Raw genomic sequence first — 15,474 nt, forward strand, 5'->3', positions numbered from 1 at the left:
GATGGTCAAGCTTTTGATATCACTGATTTAACTACTTACTACTACTACAAGTACTACTTCAGGTATTGCTTTCAAGTACTACCACCGTGTATGTTATTTTATGCACGATTGAATCGACATCTCTTACGACCAATAGATGAACGGTATATCTCTAGGGGCGGGAGTATGTAAATCTTGTTTCCTCGGGGGGCGGGACTTCCTCTTGATTTGCGGTTGGATGTCAGGGATCTATCGAGGTGACACGTAACGCAAGTTAAAGGTGCTATGCAGGCCTCTTTGGCCATTTCGGTCCAAACTTTTTCGCACAACTTTTGTAGGATTGCATCGGAGAAAAGCCACGGCGTAACAAAGAGGACGGGCTGACTTTAGTTTTTCGCTCCTCTGCAGACTCAGAACCTCGAGTTGTTTGGTAAAAATCTGCGCGATCACTTTTGAAGCGAAAACGACTGCGGCGGGTGTTAGCGTATGAAAGTAATGTTTACCTTAACCCGTCTGACCTGCGTGGAAATGTCTCTTGACTTGGAGTGACAGCTGAGGTTGGAAGTCGAGTCTGGAAGTTTCCAGCAGTAAAAACGGCGCTTACCCGCTCAAGCGGCGGGGAGGGGCGCGGGTCCAACATGGGAAACGGTGTGTGCTCGCGGAGGCAACGGAGGATTTTTCAGGTTCTCCTACTCGTCACCGTGGTCTGCGGAATGATGTACGGCGGCATGGTGTCGTACGAGATGCACAAGGAGCTAAAGCGGACGCAAGCCATGGCACTAAAGTACCAGCAGCACCAAGAGTCTCTGTCGGCTCAGCTCCAAGGTAAACACAGTGACTATGTCCTGATTGACTCCACTTTGCGCGTGACATGTTGCATGCACTGCGCTCGTTTCAACACACTTTTCGATTTTGTTGTTTGGAACTTTGTAAGACCAAACTCCAGTTCAATTCGGCGTGAAGCATGACAAAACTCCAAAAAGCAGTAGTAGGTGTTGGGAAGTTGCAGCAACTCAATTGTGAGTACAGTAAACTGATGGTCGTTCTCTGAAAGACAGGTCATGACCTTTATCCCAGGGTGCTGTTTAATCTTCTGACCAGGTTACGTTTTAGCAAAGAGCTCAACTCCCAGCTAAGTGGATTCTCTGTCTTTTTGCCCTCAGAGGTGGTGGGGTCTAATGCTTAATACAGGACCCCCCCCCCCCCCCCCCCCTCCACATACACGCACACACCCAAATATACTTGGGTGTAGTCTGTAGTCCTCAGACTACAGTTGCTACCAAAACAATCTCTACTATTTGCCTTAAAGCACTAGGAGAGCATGGATTAATGGCGACATTGTGCATTTTTTTTTTACATTTCTAAACAGTTTCCAGGCGTCTTGCATATATGCCTTCGTTCATCGATTGTAAATAATAATTATTGTAAACTTTGTATTCCACATAACTTGTCTTGATGTAATTAACTCGTTTTAGATACCTTCTTTTTCACTGAAATCGGCCAATCACGACTGGTGACAATCAATTGATGTTTTACCCGTGCAGGCACTCAGACTACTTGTAGACAGACATTAAAAAGTCTGTTTTCCTTACTATGGAGGCCTGTACCTTTAAAGCCGATGGTTGTTTTGGTAAATGTCCAACTTTTTTTTTTTTTTTTAAACATCAAACCCTGGATCAACTCATTCATGCTGCCTTGATCCTCTATGACTAGACCTGTTCATAACATTTGTCAACAATAGAAGCCAGGGTAATTCCAGTGACGTAAAATAATTAATGAATATGGTTGACTTGAACAAAAACCGATGACTAAAGCTTAAAGTTGCATTGGAAAATACTGATCATTTCATGTTGAAAAGAAAAAAAAAACCAGTATGCCAAATAATGGTTGGTAATCAGACTTTCCTAGCCTGTATTTAGCAATTCTGAATTGTTTTGCACTTCATACATCTGGAACTGAAGTGTTTGAGTTTAATTATTTGCCAACAGTATTTTCTTCACCTGACCCATAACATTGAAACACGTACCCAAAATGTTTCCCTTAATGTGTATGCAATGAAAATATTACTACTATGTTTCTTTTCTTCTATATATATTTTTTAAAACAACAGCCTTGTTTTTGTCAGTTTCCATTTCAAGACAAAAGCCCATTTCATAGACTCTTTATGTTCTGGCACTGTGCCACAAGTTCTCCAAGTCAGGAAGGGCCTAATAGAACGCTATGCCCATTAGACCAACTCCAACGGCAGCACCATTTCATTGATGGTGTGTGTGTAAATGGGGCAGCTGGAGCTAAGGGGCACTATTCACTATTATTGACACTTGTGTTCCATTACAGAATGCTGAAGGGCTTTAAAGAAAACGTGCAAGTCATTTTAAAATGTTGGTATGATGACAAACCTATTTTGCAAAGATGTGTTTTGAAGTGATGAGGTGAGAATCTGACTTTATTGTCCAAATATTTAACAAGATACTTCATACCTGTGTTTCATGTTTGCTTCCCGAGTACACGTCAGTACAAGATGGCACTTTAAATAGGCCCTTTTCCTGTGTAACTAGTTTGACTTCACATTGTGGTGTTGGACACTCAGCATTTATACAGTTGGTGTAACTTGATACCAATGGATGAGTGTTGATTGTTTCCTGTTCCTTCTATTCTACATTTCTGAATGAGGGTAATCATTATAGACCAGGGGTGTCAAACTCCTTTTTTTCGCAGGCCGCGTTGTAGTCATAGCTTCTTTCGGAGGGCCATGACGACTGTCAACCCAAATAAATGTATGAGCACCTCATATTATATACAGTAAAAGCGACTAAACAAAGTGACAAATAACTCGTTTTCAAATCAGATGAGTAAGAACTGGTCAAATAAAATAAATAAATAAATAAATAAATAAATAAATAGATAAATAAATAAATAAATAAATACATTTGCAATTTTAGTCATGACACACGAATTTGATGCACAATTTGTCTTCGCGGGCCACATAAAATGATGTGGCGGGCCGTATCTGGCCCCGAGGCCTTGACTTTGACACATGACAATAGGAGGAGTTTCAAAACATTACAAAAATGGGCCCATTTCGTGTTTATGAACATGCTAACCTCAAATTATACTCACACAATTAACCAGTGCTGCCCTCTTTATATATATATATATATATATATATATATATATATATATATATATATATATATATATATATATATATATATATATATATATATATATATATTTTTTTTTTTTTTTTTTTTTTTTATGCGCTGCCGTGAGCGTCTGTTGTTATTTGGACCTTTTCTCAGCAAGCATTTCTTTTCAGTTATTTGTTTCCTTTGTTTTGGCATTTTGTCTTATTGCTTTGCTGACTTATAGCTTGTCGCATTTACTGGTTTCCTGTGATGGCGCCATTGTGAGCGGCAGCGTTTTCTTGGGGCCTATTAAGTTTCCGCTCATGTCATCTGTGTGTCTTTATATACCCACTCTGCGGTATGAATGCTGCTGGACCAGAATTTCTAAGGGAGCAATCCAAGGGATGAATAAAGTTAAGTCTCTGTCATCAGGCTGTATTGGAAATTGGCTTGAAACCGAGACAATGGTTGCTAATTCTTCCACAACAGAGAAAAAGACTGCTGTGTACTGCGCACGTTTTAGAAGACCTTTTATTATCGTAATGTGTCACTCAATGTCAAAATCTTATAGCGTAACGGTGATAAGGCCACAGTAGGCATGGTAATATTGTGATAATATTGAGAGAAACAAAAAAAAATACTTTAGGAACAATGTTACACTGTGAAAAATTAAGTGTCAGGAACGATAACTTTTTTAAAAAGAAGGCAAATAAACAGTCATGACATGACACATGATTGGCTTATTCAAACTATGGATAAGATGATCTCTTTAACACTTTAGTTTGTACTGACATTGATCAGTCAAAAATGCTCATTTCAAATTAAACTCCTGCCTTGTCGCCATATCACAATGTTTCCCCTCCTTTCTTCATCTTCACATTTGCAGTGGTGTATGAGCATCGATCAAGACTAGAGAAGTCGCTTCAGAAGGAGAGGTTAGAGCACAAAAAGGCCAAAGAAGGTGAGATGATAAATAGGAACATTCAGATGCTTCGTGCAAAATGACCAATGCTGATGTTAAAATTTACACATTTTAAACAAGTTTAATGTTTTTTTTTTTTGTTTTTTTTTTTTAAACCAACCTTTTTTTTATTCTTTTCCAGATTACCTGGTGTATAAACTGGAATCACAACAGTCACTGAATAAAGAAAAGGTACTTTATTTCTCATTAAGCATCTTAACCTTATCTTTTATTTGAAATGATCATTCAAATATTCAATTTTATTTCGATTTTGTCTTTGTCAGCTTTCCATTGTTCAATGTGTGTGGTGTGTCTCCCACGAGCTGTTTGACTAGTAAGACTGAACATTAAAGAGAAGTGTGTTTTTACAACATTTTGTTTGTGCTCTCACACAGCAAGAGTCCAGCAGCAAACTGAGCTCGCTACACGTGCAACATCAGATGCTCAAGGTTCGGAGTCGCTTTGTCCCAGCAAATATAAATACCGTAATGTTCGTCTTGTAAAATGACGACCGCAATGACCTCCGAGTTGTCTCTCAGAACCAACACGAGGATCTGAAGAAGCAGTTTTTTGATATGCAAGAGCAGCATCAGATGCAGGGAAATGATCACAACCGGCTGCTAGAAGAGCACAGAGAGCGCTATGAAAAACTGCAGCAAGTCAAAGAAAGTGAGGTGGCCCATCTGAAAGGTGCTGATTTCATTTTATTGAATAATTATGAGTATGTCTAGTTCTATTTGCCATATGCTGTTGTTGAGCCACAACCATCACACTTTCAATATTCCTGCTTTGTCGCCACCTTGTGACATAACTAGTAACTACATGTTATCTGTGGTTAGCACATCTGTCTCACAGTTTGACATTCCGGGTCAGAACATTTCTATGTGGATTTTGGATTTTCTCTCCATATTTGTGTGTGTTTACTCCTGGTACGCTGGTTTCCTCCCTCACGCCCAAAGCATGCATGTTGAGTTAATCAAAGAATTGACATTTCTTGACCTTAGATAGGTGTGTGTGTGTGCTTGTGTATGATTGTTTGCGTCTGTGCTCTGCTATTGACTGCACAGTGCAGACCAGAGGCCTCTCACTCAATGTCAGCTATGATACATTTCACTTACCCACAGTGTAGATGGAAGGTTCTACATAAAGGGTATTACTTTTTTTTTCAGGATAAGATTGTAATGTAGATAATGGAATTTTCAAGCCTCCCTTTTCTATCTGCAGACAATGTATTTAACCTCAGAGAAGAAAATAAGCAGCTAAGAAAAGCCCATCATGACATTCACCTCCAACTACAGGATACTCAGGTGAGACTTTTTAATCTACTTAACAGACTTGTTGCTTCCTTCTTTGTAATCAGTTGCTGGCCTGTTAAGGTGTATGTTCTGTTGTATAATAGGTTTTAGGCACTGGGATCTCCAAAGAATTGAGGGGAAAATGCAGAGAATGAGTCCTATTTCATGTTGCTTTGAATAATGTTGTTATCTTTGTGTTCAGTTGAGGCATCAAGACCTGAAGAAGACACACGATCAGATCACGCTGTCACTAGAAGACCACAAGAATGCGCTAGCGGCAGCTCAGGTAGGCAAACAGTTCATACAAACAGTATGGTATGAAAATAAGACTTAAGAAGACTCTCAGAAGACTTAAGATCTAGCCACTGTGTTGATATTAATATAACAATATAACACTATTGTTAATATTAAATACTAGTCTAAGTCAAATAACAGAAGAGCAGATTTGTCTGGCTCTCCTTAATAGTATTTATATATTTATAAATAGTGACAAACTGACTAAAAGGAAACGTTAGTATGACTTAATACTTAAAAGTTTAATCTCACTGCGATGTACTGAAGCCGCATTTATCGAACCACGATGTAGCAAGGGATTACTGTCATGCATTTTACAGTTCAGAGACATTTCTAAGATCACATCAAGTTCTTCTCTCCTGATATGTTTGTTTAAACCCTGTGGTGCTGCTATTGTAGGTACAAGTTAATGAATACAAAGAGCTGAAGGAGTCCCTTAACAAGGCACCAAACTTGAGACAGCCTGAGCAAAACTCTGTGCTCCAGCAACCAGATCCAAAGTCTCAGCAGGCCTTTGTATTGAGGCAGCCAAATGAGGAGGTGCCTGTACTGAAAGAGGATCACCATGATACTGCGTCCAGGGTAATGTGATAGTATTCCCCCCCCCCCCCCCTAGACTTAACCAACAAGATATTTGTGTTCACATCAAAATTTTGTTTCAGTTGGATCAGCAAGAGCCCAAAGTCCAATCTCACCCCACCACGTCAGAGAAAGACGAGGAGGGAGATGCAGAGAGGAAGAGGGAGCTGGCTGAGGAAGAAATGGCCCAAGCAGGACAGCCTCAAAAGCTAGAGGAGGATCAACAGCGGGAGGAGCAACAGGAAGAGGATGAAAGCGAGCAAGAACTGGAACAGCCAGATGAGAACGCCTTGGACAGCCAGAAACATCCGCTACTTGTCAGAATCTGTTTATTTATCTGAACTTCATAATTCTGAGCATGTTTCACAGTCAATAACTGCATTTTTTTTTTAAAGACAAACCCACCACGCAACTCAATTAGCTTCTACCCCCAAAATAAGTTGTTAAAAAGTAATTTCCTCCACTTGTTGTTTCATTTTAAAATTTCCCTTAGGAGGTATGATGCACCTTTGTCTCACATAATTATAAGATGAAAATAAATCTGTATTTCAGAAGCCACAGCAAGGGGCGCACAGTCAGGTGAAGGGCGCCAAATCCGCTTACGAGCAGCAGCAGGAGCAGCAGCGCCTGGAAGCTCAGAAGGCCGAAGAGCGCCGCTTGATCCAAATGCGACAGGACTCCCTGCAGGCCCAGAGAGAGAAGGTGTTGAGGGAGAGGGAGGAAAAGCTGAAGGAAGAACAGGAGAGGGAGAAGCAGCAACATCAGGAGGCTGACCGACAGGAGCAGCTGCTAAGAGAGGAGCAACAAAGGTCAGATGAACTCACAGACAGCTGCATGCAGCGAGTGACAATGTGATCAATACAAGCATGTTTGGACCGAAAATGAACACATTTGAAGTCAAAAAGTGCCATTCCTAAGACATTTTAGGAGTTCTGGGATGAGCTGTGTATTATGTTTTTGTTCTCAGGAAGAAGGCCGAGTACGAAGACATGGACCATGATCTAGACCAACGAGAAATGCATCACACTGACAGTAAAGAAGGTAAAACGTAATATTCACATCTAGTATGTTTTTGAAACCTTGTCAGAGGAGTTTATTTATTTTTTATTTTTTTGTTTTTCCCCCACAGAGAAACATTCTGTCTTGTTACACGGTGGAATGAAGGTGCCACATCAGCAGGTGATTTCTTTGTCCTTGTTATATCAAGCTCGTCAGGCCTAACTTTGTTTTACATGCACACACCAGGTTGAAAGTTTCCAACAAGAAATTGGAAAACCAAAACAGATTCCAACAGCAAAAGTGAAACAATTGTTTTGTGTGTTTAGTTCCCCTCTGCCTTTTACTCTACCTCAGGGTGCCATCGTCGGCGGTGAACTAGACCCCGAGGATGATCCTAACAACCAGGGAGAGGATGAATTTGAAGAAGCAGAGGAAGACCAGTCACATCATCGTGTTAAGAAGGATGACGTTCTGAAGGAAGAAGAAGAGGAGGAGGAGCCGGCAAAAGCCAAGCACGTAGACTCACATGAAGGCCCCGAGAATCCTGCTATGGAGGATGAGCTGGTGGTGAGTGGATGCGCTGAGAAGAATTGGAATATAGCCAAAGGGAGATGGTATCGCTTGAAAGGGTAACAATCCAAGCGGACATATGACATCATGTGAGCCCACGTGCGTGTCTCTCTCCAGATTGCCGGAAACCCGGATCAGCAGGAGGACAATCCAGATGACCAGTATCAGGAGGATGCTGAGGAGGAGGTGATAACTAACACCATTTGTTAGTTATGGTTATATGAGACTGGCATAATAGGATTTTTTTTTTTTCTTCTAAAGAACATTACTATTTACTAGTTGAGTGAGTGGTGGGCCATCAGTTAATTAAACAATAAAACTTTAATTGTACTTGATCCGATAGTTTGAATGCTCATATGAACCTGACCAAATTTGCACGCCATTTATCTGATAGTACATTTTCTGTTTAGGCAAATGTCCTCCGCCCTTTATAGTGTCAAGAAAGGCATCCCCCCCCATATCTTACTTCCAATGTATTTTTTGTAAAATGGTTGATCTTTTTTTTTAATTGCCACTACATGAGTCACTTATGTCATGCCTCTGATCTAAAAGGCTCAGGAGGACATTGCTGGTGAGAAGGAGAGGGAGGACAAACTGGAGGAGGATGAGGAGGAGACATACATTGAGGAGAACACAGAACAGGTCTGTTACTTGGTATATCATTTTTCTATGTTGTTGGTTGGGTAGTCTCGTTTGAACATCACAGCCTGCAAAAGGTTATGTCGTATTTGCTCTGTACATCCAAATACTTATTGAAATCCACAGAGGATTGTATTTTGCAGCGGACTCAATCAAAATCAATCAATTCCTTTAACTGGAAAATAAAAATCCACTAAGACAAAGGTCTCTTTTTCAAGTCTGATCTGGCCAAGTTAAAGAGTTTATGGATTTTGCTGTGTGCACTGAGAAAGTCATGCACCTCTGTGCCCCTAATTAATTGCTGGATATATCATCTGCTTGAATAAGCAAGTACTTGACCTCAAGGTGCTTCCATTTTTTCCTCATAAGGATAAAAAAAAAATACAGGTGATGAAACTAGGTGTTGTGATTTCCCTTGCTTGTCTCACACCACATGCAGAGCAGCCATGATATAACCAAGGTGTAGAGTAGAAAATCATAGGGGGGGGGGAAACTGCAGAACGTTTTTTTGTGGATGATAAGAATATGTTACAAAAAGTTGTATGTTGACATTGTCAGCCTCAGTTTTATGCCAAATGGTTTTAAAATGTCATTTGCTTGTTATGACATAAGTGGCAGTGAGATGCACTCGTATGCAGGGAGCACACAAGAGAGAGCCTCACGGCAAAGACCCTGAGGAAGAGAATTACGAGGAAGAGGAAGCTGAGGAAGAGGGACCCGGTCGAGACAAGGGAACCGTTCGACGGGCGGAAATGTAAATCTGAAAGAAACACTGAGAAGTTCGTCGTCCTCATTCCCAAAAATGAAGCTAACAGCCATTCACTCAAGACTCCAAGAAGGACGATTGGGATCGAACTCCTGGAGATGGCCAAGGCTTTTGTTGGAACCGATCCGCTTTCACTGTGCAATTGAACGGAATGTAATTGGCGAGGATGGTTTTACATGCTGTACAATGTGGTTTTTTTTTGTTTTTGTTTTTTATATTCATACTTTCTACACATGCAAAGAATGTACTTTCAGCAAGATTGCTGTAAAGTCAAAAAGATAAGTTAATCTTTGTTTAAAAAGGTCACAGTAAAATGTTCATCTGGTATTCCAATCAATCACTTGTTCTTTTATTTATTGATTGATTGTGACGCCTTTGACAATCAAGCAAGGTGCAATTTCAAGCCAAGTTTGTCACACGGACATGTGCCTTTCCATTCAGATTTCTCATTTTGCATTTTCAAACGTATAGTATATGGAAAGATGGCATGCGAACAAGAAATTTCTGCCTTATCATGTCCACTTTTTTAAAAGTTTTTCGTTAACAAATCCGATGCAATTTTCATTACAATGTACAATGAAATAATGCTGTCTTTTTGTATATTTTTCAACTGTATTTGAAGCAAAAGTGGCATTTTAATGACCGATATTTTATCAACTGAATGTTTTGTGTGGAATAAAGATTTCAATTGTATTTTGTTTGCCCTGGTTATTGATTTCACTACTTGTTAATGTTATTTTGAAACTTCATTATATTGAATGTTAGTATTTTGTCTGACAATATCTTAATATTGTCACATAACTATTCACAACATAATGTATATAAGACAGTGTCATGACATTTCAAAGGGTCAGAGGATGAGGTTTATGATATATTGCCTAATATAAGAGTTAAGCAATGCAAAACATGCCAATTTCCTTTTTATTACTCACTGTACAAAATATTAATTCGGTTGTGACGAGACTGCAGCTCTAAGTGGTGATATTTTGCCTGCCCATAATACTAGGGGGGAAATGATCATAAAACAACTTCCGATGATTACATTTTAACACTACTCCCTGCTGGTCGCAAAGCCCCTGACTTAAACCTTGTCTTCTGCATTTAATTTCCCCACTGCAGTGTTAATGAGCTCTCCCATACCACATGAAGATTTCATTGAAATACAGTACAGTCCACTACAGGTTTAGATGAAAATCTGGTTCTGAAGCCCAAAGTTGGGTCGACCATGACCCTAAATAGGATGAGCAGTGGAAAACTGAGGTTCGGATGAAACAATTCCAAAACACATTTTTATCAAATCACTTTTGTTTTTGTTTATTCCTGTCATCATCCTAAAACGTTTACATATCTATGTTAAAACAACCATGTAAACAGGCATAGCTAATGACAGGTAATGTAGTCGATTAGCCTTGTTATCTCCTGAAGGCCTATCAACATGTTTCAATTGCTCGAACCTCCAACAAAAATGCCTGCACGTGTATTCTAGTTATGTTGGTTTTGGCAACAGTTGTGGCATACTTAAGGTAAAAAACGTTTTTTTCCCCCTCTTCTGAGTAAATGTAAAGTCTGCAGAGCACAAATGTCACAAAATGTTGCACATCCTCGTGATTTGTGGGAAGTGATATCCAGTGTGCAGCTGGTCTTCTGGCAGCATCGGAACTCCATCCAGGATTTCAAGATTTGGCAAGAAGGAGAACACTCTGGAGGCAGAAAACTGAGTAGGAGAGGGCCTGATTGGAGCATGCAGCTCCTTTACATCAAAAAGCAGGACAGTAGATTCACTGTAATAAATGTGCCCAAATTTTCATTTTATATTGAAATTTTGGGGGTATTTATTTCAGTAACTTCTGCTAAAAATGTGTTTAATGAGCTGTCCTACAGTATTTGATTTGGAATTGACTGGCAACCAATTATGTAAAGTTCCTCACCGTGCACGGTAGTCCTGAAAGAAGGTCACTGGATTGAGGGTCAAGTTTAGAGATCGCAGAGGACTGTTTCTCAATGCATTCAATCCTTCCAGGGAGCTGATGGCATTCTCGGACAAGCAAAGTTGCTCCACGGCCGGAAGCTTTGGCAACTGGTGTAAAGACACCAGATGGTTCCGGTGCAGATTGAGTATCCTGCACCTGAAAATAGCCGAAAGGAAAGTGTATTTGTTTTATTTTGCACGAGGTTATTACTGAGGAAGGAAGTGATGCTCCTCTTTGCTGTACCTTGGCAGACAGACAGAACTCAGGTTGCTGAGAGAGTTGTTAACCAGCTGTAGTTGCTCCACCCGTATCAACCTACGCAGAATGCGGAGGAAGTTTTGCTCCTGGAAATCGTCGCCCAAATCCTGGTAGGAGAGATTCAGCTCCTTTGGAGAGGAGACAGCAATTAGAGGGGTAGAATTTATCTTTAGTCATGTCACACAGGACACAAAATGTCATGACTCACCAGACAGTTTTCCCAGTTTTCTTGTCTTCTTTCTTCCCAACTCTGCCCTTCTTCCTCTCTCCTCCGCTTCCTCCTCCTTCTATCCACACAGGCCTCTCTTTGGATGAGCTCGTCATCGGATGGCCCTTTGGGTGACAGCAAAATAACTTTTTATATGCCAACCTGATTCTAAAACGGTGATGCCATGTCAGCGTCTAACTAAGCTAACTTTGATGATATTTAATGAGCGTTAGATGACAAAATATAACCCTCCCTGGTCACATGTATGCACAACATTTGAAGTATTTTTATTTGATAAAGACACATAGGAACTATTACACAAAAATTGCATATTTATATTATCTTATTATTTTTATTTTATTTTGGCCACTGTTCAAAAGGGGACTGTGACAAAAATATTTACCAGCCACAAATGATACACCTTTAAAATAATAATGATTTCAATATCATGCAATCCACTGTTATGTCATATTGAGGCACACCTTCTCGAACCCTGGGGCAGGTCAGCTGATCTCCGGTGAGGTCACACTGCGGCAGGTGATGCCACGAGGCAAACCGGAAGCGGTTGGCTGGAAGCTTTGTGCAAAAAAAAAAAAAAGAAACTCGGGTTGGGGTTGAGGCATGAAATCACTCAACATAACTGTCCTCAAATTGCAGATTGTGATTCCTCATCAAACTGTATATTTTTTTGTGTGTGGTTTAATGCAGCCTTATTATATATAAAGCTTCCACCTAAAACAAACATGTACTGTATGCTAATGAAATAATGTAGAGACCCAATCATTGGTAACGAAGCAAATAATGAACAAAGACTAAAAGGAATGAAAAACTGCCAAGTATCAGAAGTATGTATATCCCCCAGAAAGAAGGTCGATTCACATTTGATAAGAAAATATAATCAAAGCCCATTCATTGTTTTGATGTCATTTCAGCTGGGACGGAATGGTGGAAAGAAGGCCGAGCAGTAAGAAAATGGCGGGACTGATGGCACCAAGCAGTTTAATGAACCATAAAGGCCTATTAGAGCAGCAATGTGCTTGTTACCTGATGTTACCTCAGTAGAAATGTTCACTCAGAGTGACTTTATGCACAAGACTACCAATTTAAGTGCATAATAGACCCTTTTTAGGCATTCTCAACTGGGCAGCACAGTGATTCAGTGGTTAGCACACATGCCTCACTGCGGAGCGATCCCAAGTTCACATATCAACTGCCTCAGCACCCCTGAAATATAACTGGCCCTCATGATGAATATATATATATATATATTTTTATTAACAATGGGAGTCGAATAAAATGTTATTCCCTCAATGTCAACACTGGCCAGTGAGTGTGAACCGATGCATGTTTTAGAATTTGTTGGTTCCCACATAGGTACTCCACTCTCTTCATTTGCAATCCAAATGAGTTTGGGTTAAGATTCCCAGAGGCCCTGGAGTAAGGAGGCCTTTAACACTTTTGACCAAACTCTTTCTTGTAAAAGTTATTATGAGGCTGTAAACCCTCAGTAATTGTGCTATCATGTCTAGTAAATATTAATATAGTAGTTCTATTCATGCAGTGCTATAAAATATGGGATTATTTGGCTTGGTGGTTAATGGAGTGCTTTGTCACTCCCTCGCTGACCTTTTCAACCTCCTCATGTAACTCTAGACTATCCTCTATCGCTGCCCACACAAGAATAGGACTGCTCCCTTTTGACGCTGCTTCACACCAAGATGAGGCATGACAAAATATTGCAGATGTAGAATAAACACACTCCATTTTTAAAACACAGCATACAAAATTTGTGATTCATAAAGGAGTCATACTGTAATGCATTTTTCCGCGATGTGAAACAGTTCTTGGTTGTTTTAACATGTCAGTGACACTCTTATCAAAATACCCCAACGTTCAAGAAGCATAAACATTCATTACATTTACTGAGTATATCTTGCCATGATGAAATTAAAGCAAGTTGGTGCCTGCTCCAGACTCTTTCTGCTCGACATATCACATATTTTCAACAAGGGTGGGGATTAATAATTATTAAATAATTCCTAATTACATTTTATTTCAACAAAATTAACAATTATCTACTTTTGAGCTTCTTCAAAATGGAGTGGACCAGTCATCATGACAAAAAAAAAAAAAAACATCAAACAAAACATAAATTACTGTATTGAGAATACTTTTTTGGATGAAAGAGCAAATAGAAGGCCGGAAGAAAAGGGGATCTGTAAATAGTAAATATTGTCAAATAAATATCGTATATGGGAAGGAAGTATATCAGAAAATATTGACAATTCCCATATCTGTGTTTCTGTCAGTGACTCACAGGTGTGGATCCAAGTCCAGAATCAGGACTCCGGTGCACGGAGGCGGGCAAGTGTGCCACACCGAGCTCAGAGTAATGGGACAAGTGAGATTTGGGGAGGCTGTCGCTGAGAGTGTTCACACCAGAAGAACTGAAAGGAGAAGGAGAAGTGCATGTGCTGTCATGGAAGCTCTGGAGTCAGAACCTGACCACCAGGCGGGTGGTTGAGTTACAGCCTGCGATACCTGAGGAGGTCTGTCACTGGTTTATAATAGTCTGTGTGCCCTTTTATAATTTATTACATTGATTTCAAAGTGCAAAATAAACTAGTTTGAGCCTTAGTTATCTACTGACTTTATGCCCTCCTCAAATATTTGATGAGGCTTAATTAATCAGGCAGGTTTACTCATTTAAATAAATCAATACTTTAAAATTTGTAGTTTTTTTTAAAAGAAATAAACAAAACTGGTATTGTTATAAATTCTACATTACAAACTACATTACAAATTCCAAACTTAATTTGTGGTTTAATTGCGTTGTTTAAATGCCTGGTTCCAATCTTAAACTTGTTTCAATGCCAAAATATAAAATCATAACTTTGCTATTATGCAGACTTATAGTAAATAATATAAAAAGAAAACGATTAAAAGTTTAAGTATTAACAGAATTTTGGCGTCAAACAATATTAGCGTGGGCTTACCTTTCCGACATGTCCCAATCGTGTGCTGGTGAACTCTGCCAGCCTTTAACAACACATTGCGAGTCATACCATTGGGCCGTGCGAAGGTGCAGTCGTGACCCATGAAGGCAAAATCTTGTGTTGGCGTTCTCTGCCACTAACTTTCCTCCTACTCCTGAAGTGCCTCGGTCAGGTGAGACGGCGCTCCTGGTGCTACAGGACTGGTGCTCCTGTGTTGCCTAGCAACCGTGCTCAAGTGAGGAAGGTGGAAAATATTACAAGGTTGCTATAACAGATTGTCAAAGTGAAAAATAATCAAATTTGACATTTTGATTACCTTAACTAGCAAGAGATGAGAGGAAGTTATTAGACGTGAGAAATGTTTTCTTTGCCCTGAGTTGCCTTCTTTGTTATATAATGGCTGCTGCTGCTACCTCATATCTCATGTTACTGGAGGCTTCCTTAGCTCGGAATTTGTGTCATCAATACTGTTTCAACATTTTAATGTGTTTTGAGACCCTCATTTATTGGGCGTTTGCATAATAGTTAAAATGTATAACAAGATCTTCATCCACCCTTTATGGTCATGTCTGCTTCACACCTACCATCCTTCATGTGTGGAGTTTGCATGTTCGTCCCGTGTGGGTACACCAGCTTCTAACACATTCCAAAAACCTAAAAATTAGCTCAACTGAAGACATGAACTGTCCATCGGTGCCAATGTGAATGCTTCCTTGTCCATATCAGATGTGCCTTACAACTGACTGGTGAGCAGTCCAAGGTCCAGCCAGCCAGCTGACATATGACCCTTTTGGGGAAAAGTGCTATCAAAAAAAAAAAATTTGGATTGACA

General features: G+C 39.9%; 2 protein-coding genes across 3 annotated transcripts; one reads left to right on the forward strand and one right to left on the reverse strand.

Moving 5' to 3' along the window:
* Positions 1–201: 201 nt before the first annotated feature.
* Positions 202–9,903, forward strand: golim4a (golgi integral membrane protein 4a). 2 transcript variants are annotated; one of them, XM_085916934.1, is made up of 16 exons: positions 202–804; positions 3,994–4,068; positions 4,211–4,260; positions 4,464–4,517; positions 4,608–4,758; positions 5,293–5,375; positions 5,566–5,649; positions 6,057–6,239; positions 6,320–6,553; positions 6,789–7,045; positions 7,204–7,277; positions 7,366–7,415; positions 7,590–7,802; positions 7,923–7,991; positions 8,358–8,447; positions 9,057–9,204. In XM_085916934.1, exons 1-16 carry the CDS (start codon positions 618–620, stop codon positions 9,063–9,065), a joined length of 1,863 nt encoding a protein of 620 aa, XP_085773060.1. In that variant the 5' UTR covers positions 202–617; the 3' UTR covers positions 9,066–9,204. The 2 variants fall into 2 exon arrangements, with proteins under 2 accessions (XP_085773060.1, XP_085773059.1); XM_085916933.1 differs by having other exon boundaries at positions 203–804; positions 9,083–9,903.
* Positions 9,904–10,673: 770 nt separating this feature from the next.
* Positions 10,674–15,093, reverse strand: LOC147054694 (acidic leucine-rich nuclear phosphoprotein 32 family member A). The gene is made up of 7 exons (XM_085916882.1): positions 14,643–15,093; positions 13,964–14,093; positions 12,129–12,222; positions 11,647–11,771; positions 11,424–11,566; positions 11,139–11,336; positions 10,674–10,910 (listed from the first exon to the last, which is right to left on the reverse strand). The coding sequence occupies exons 1-7, from the start codon at positions 14,651–14,653 to the stop codon at positions 10,793–10,795; spliced, it is 819 nt and encodes a 272-aa protein (XP_085773008.1). The 5' UTR covers positions 14,654–15,093; the 3' UTR covers positions 10,674–10,792.
* Positions 15,094–15,474: the final 381 nt, after the last annotated feature.

The sequence above is a fragment of the Syngnathus leptorhynchus genome, chromosome 7, assembly GCF_054491065.1.
Source record: "Syngnathus leptorhynchus isolate UIUO chromosome 7, UIUO_Slep, whole genome shotgun sequence".
Taxonomy (NCBI): domain Eukaryota; kingdom Metazoa; phylum Chordata; class Actinopteri; order Syngnathiformes; family Syngnathidae; genus Syngnathus; species Syngnathus leptorhynchus.